We start from the raw sequence: 2,193 nt of genomic DNA on the forward strand, positions 1-2,193 counted from the left end.
GCATTGATTGGATATTCAACTTGAATTGACCCGCACAAAGTAAATGATAAAAGTGTTCTGCTCCAATTAAAATATCTACACGAGATGGATTGTGGAACTCAGGATCAGCGAGTTTAATGTTTTCTGGTATTTCCAGTTTTGAACATTGGTTGTGAAGGCAATAACGTGGTTATGTTTGGAATTACTAATAGCTGCAGATCAAGAGAGAATGCATTGTTCCTTGCTTTAATGATTGTACTAGTTATCTATTTAATGTGAGAAAGTGAATTTCCTATGCCTTGAATGGGGACATTAATTGCTCGCTTTGATAACTCCAATTTGTTACAAAGTTGCTCTGATATAAAATTCGATTGCGATCCCGCATCCAATACTACTCTGCAAGTGTGAAGCTGCCCTGCTGAATCAACTATGTCAACTACTGCCGTCGATAAGATTACCTGAGAAAAATTGTTAAGTCTAGAACTTAAAACTTGTTTAACAGTTGCTGAATTAGATTGCTGTGTTGTTTGACCCTGTGACTCAGAACTTGCGTTCCCTTGTGTACTTGTATCAGTAGCCTGTGGTTTTGAAATATGCAGCAAAGTGTTGTGTTTTTTGTTACATTTCTTACAATTGCCAGCCCTGCAGGCACTGACTTGATGATTGGACCTAAGACAATTAAAGCAAAGGCCCGCTTTCTTAATTGCTTCAACTTTCTTACTGTGTTCTAGTTGTTTGAACTCTTCGCAATTTATGATGCTGTGATTTTTACTACAAACATGACAATTTGTTTTTGACTGAGCTTCAAATAAAACTTGGCGTGTCTTACTTGGTCCCTTGTTAGTATCAGATGTTTCAGCTGCCACTGCCTGCAAGACATGGCATTTGTTACGCAAGAATTTCCATAAACTATCAATGTTCGGCAACTCAGTCCCATCCACCGATTCCTCCCAATCACGTAATGTAACCTTATCAAGCTTAGATGTAATTAATTGTAGAAGTAATGCATCCCATTGATCTGTTGGTTGTCCTAACGCGGTTAATGATTGAATGTGTTTTTGAGCAGTGTCTATCAACGTATTTAAATTTGACACGGATTCCTTTGACATTGCTGACAAATCAAACAATGCTCTTACATGGTTTTGTATAATAATTCTCTTATTGCTAAATCGTTCTGTTAATAAATTCCATGCTATTTCATAATTCTCGTCCGTCGAACTGAGAGAATGTATTACTTGGGCTGCACTACCTGATAAGCAAGACTTTAAATAATTGAATTTCTGTACGGGCTGAACTCTTAAATTATTGTGCACAAGTGCCTTAAAGGTGTCTTCAAAACTAATCCATTCGTCAAATTTTCCATCAAATTTTGGTAATGTAATTACTGGTAACTTTATGTTTGATTCGAACCGTGCAGGAATTGAGACTATATCTGTACCCTGAGAAATTGAATTATTTATGTCGCTCGTCGATGCCTGATTTCTACAATGTTGATTCAGTAAAGATTGCGCCTTTGCAACATATTCAAAATAACTTTCTTCAAATAATTGTCTCGATGCTTCGTCGTCTACGTTTTCTGTTACTTCAATTTCTTCATGAACCTTTTCAAACTCATCCAATAACGTTTTTGCTTTCTCTAAGCGAATTTTAAGTATTTTAATATCTCCATCTGCAGGGTTATAATTCTCTAAAAAATTTTTAAATTTTGTTAGTGACGATTTGATCGAACCACGACGTTTTTTCAGAATAGTTACCTTTTCTGCCATTGTGCTTTAGATTATGTGATTTCTGGAATGTTGTAAATTGTTCCAAACTTACCGATTGCACTTCGCTTTCTGTTCTACTGATACTCACTATATGATATGCTATGCCTAAATTTTTCTCGAGCGCTTGTTACCTTGCTATCCGCTACTTACTATAAATTGAGTTGCTCTCCTTTGTACATACAAGGGCAGATTATCTGCCTTGACAAGACTATCACACACCTCGAGCACTATTCTTTATCTGACCACGCTCAACGACAACGAACTCTAACCTTACAAATGATAATCGCTTACAATCGGGCTCGATGGACCAAATGTTGGGAACGAGTGGACTGTATTTGGGAAATTGATGAGCGCCGAATGTTTTTAAACGCAAAATAACTTATTTATTAAGGATTAATATAATGAATTGAATATAATATAAGGCGTCAGATCGGAAGAGCACACGTCT

The 2,193-nt window shown here is 36.5% G+C and overlaps 1 protein-coding gene across 1 annotated transcript; it reads right to left on the reverse strand.

Annotated features, from left to right (window-relative positions):
• Positions 1-185: 185 nt before the first annotated feature.
• LOC105451630 lies at positions 186-1,089 on the reverse strand. Its single transcript, XM_011692200.1, has one exon. The coding sequence runs from the start codon at positions 1,086-1,088 to the stop codon at positions 246-248; it is 843 nt and encodes a 280-aa protein (XP_011690502.1). The 5' UTR covers position 1,089; the 3' UTR covers positions 186-245.
• Positions 1,090-2,193: the final 1,104 nt, after the last annotated feature.

The sequence above is a fragment of the Wasmannia auropunctata genome, unplaced genomic scaffold (assembly GCF_000956235.1).
Source record: "Wasmannia auropunctata unplaced genomic scaffold, wasmannia.A_1.0 LD336048.1, whole genome shotgun sequence".
In the NCBI taxonomy this organism is placed as follows: Eukaryota; Metazoa; Arthropoda; class Insecta; order Hymenoptera; family Formicidae; genus Wasmannia; species Wasmannia auropunctata.

Coding starts and splice junctions, on each gene's coding strand:
- LOC105451630 (XM_011692200.1), bottom strand. CDS start 1,088: ATGTCAAAGGAATCCGTGTCAAATTTAAATACGTTGATAGACACTGCT.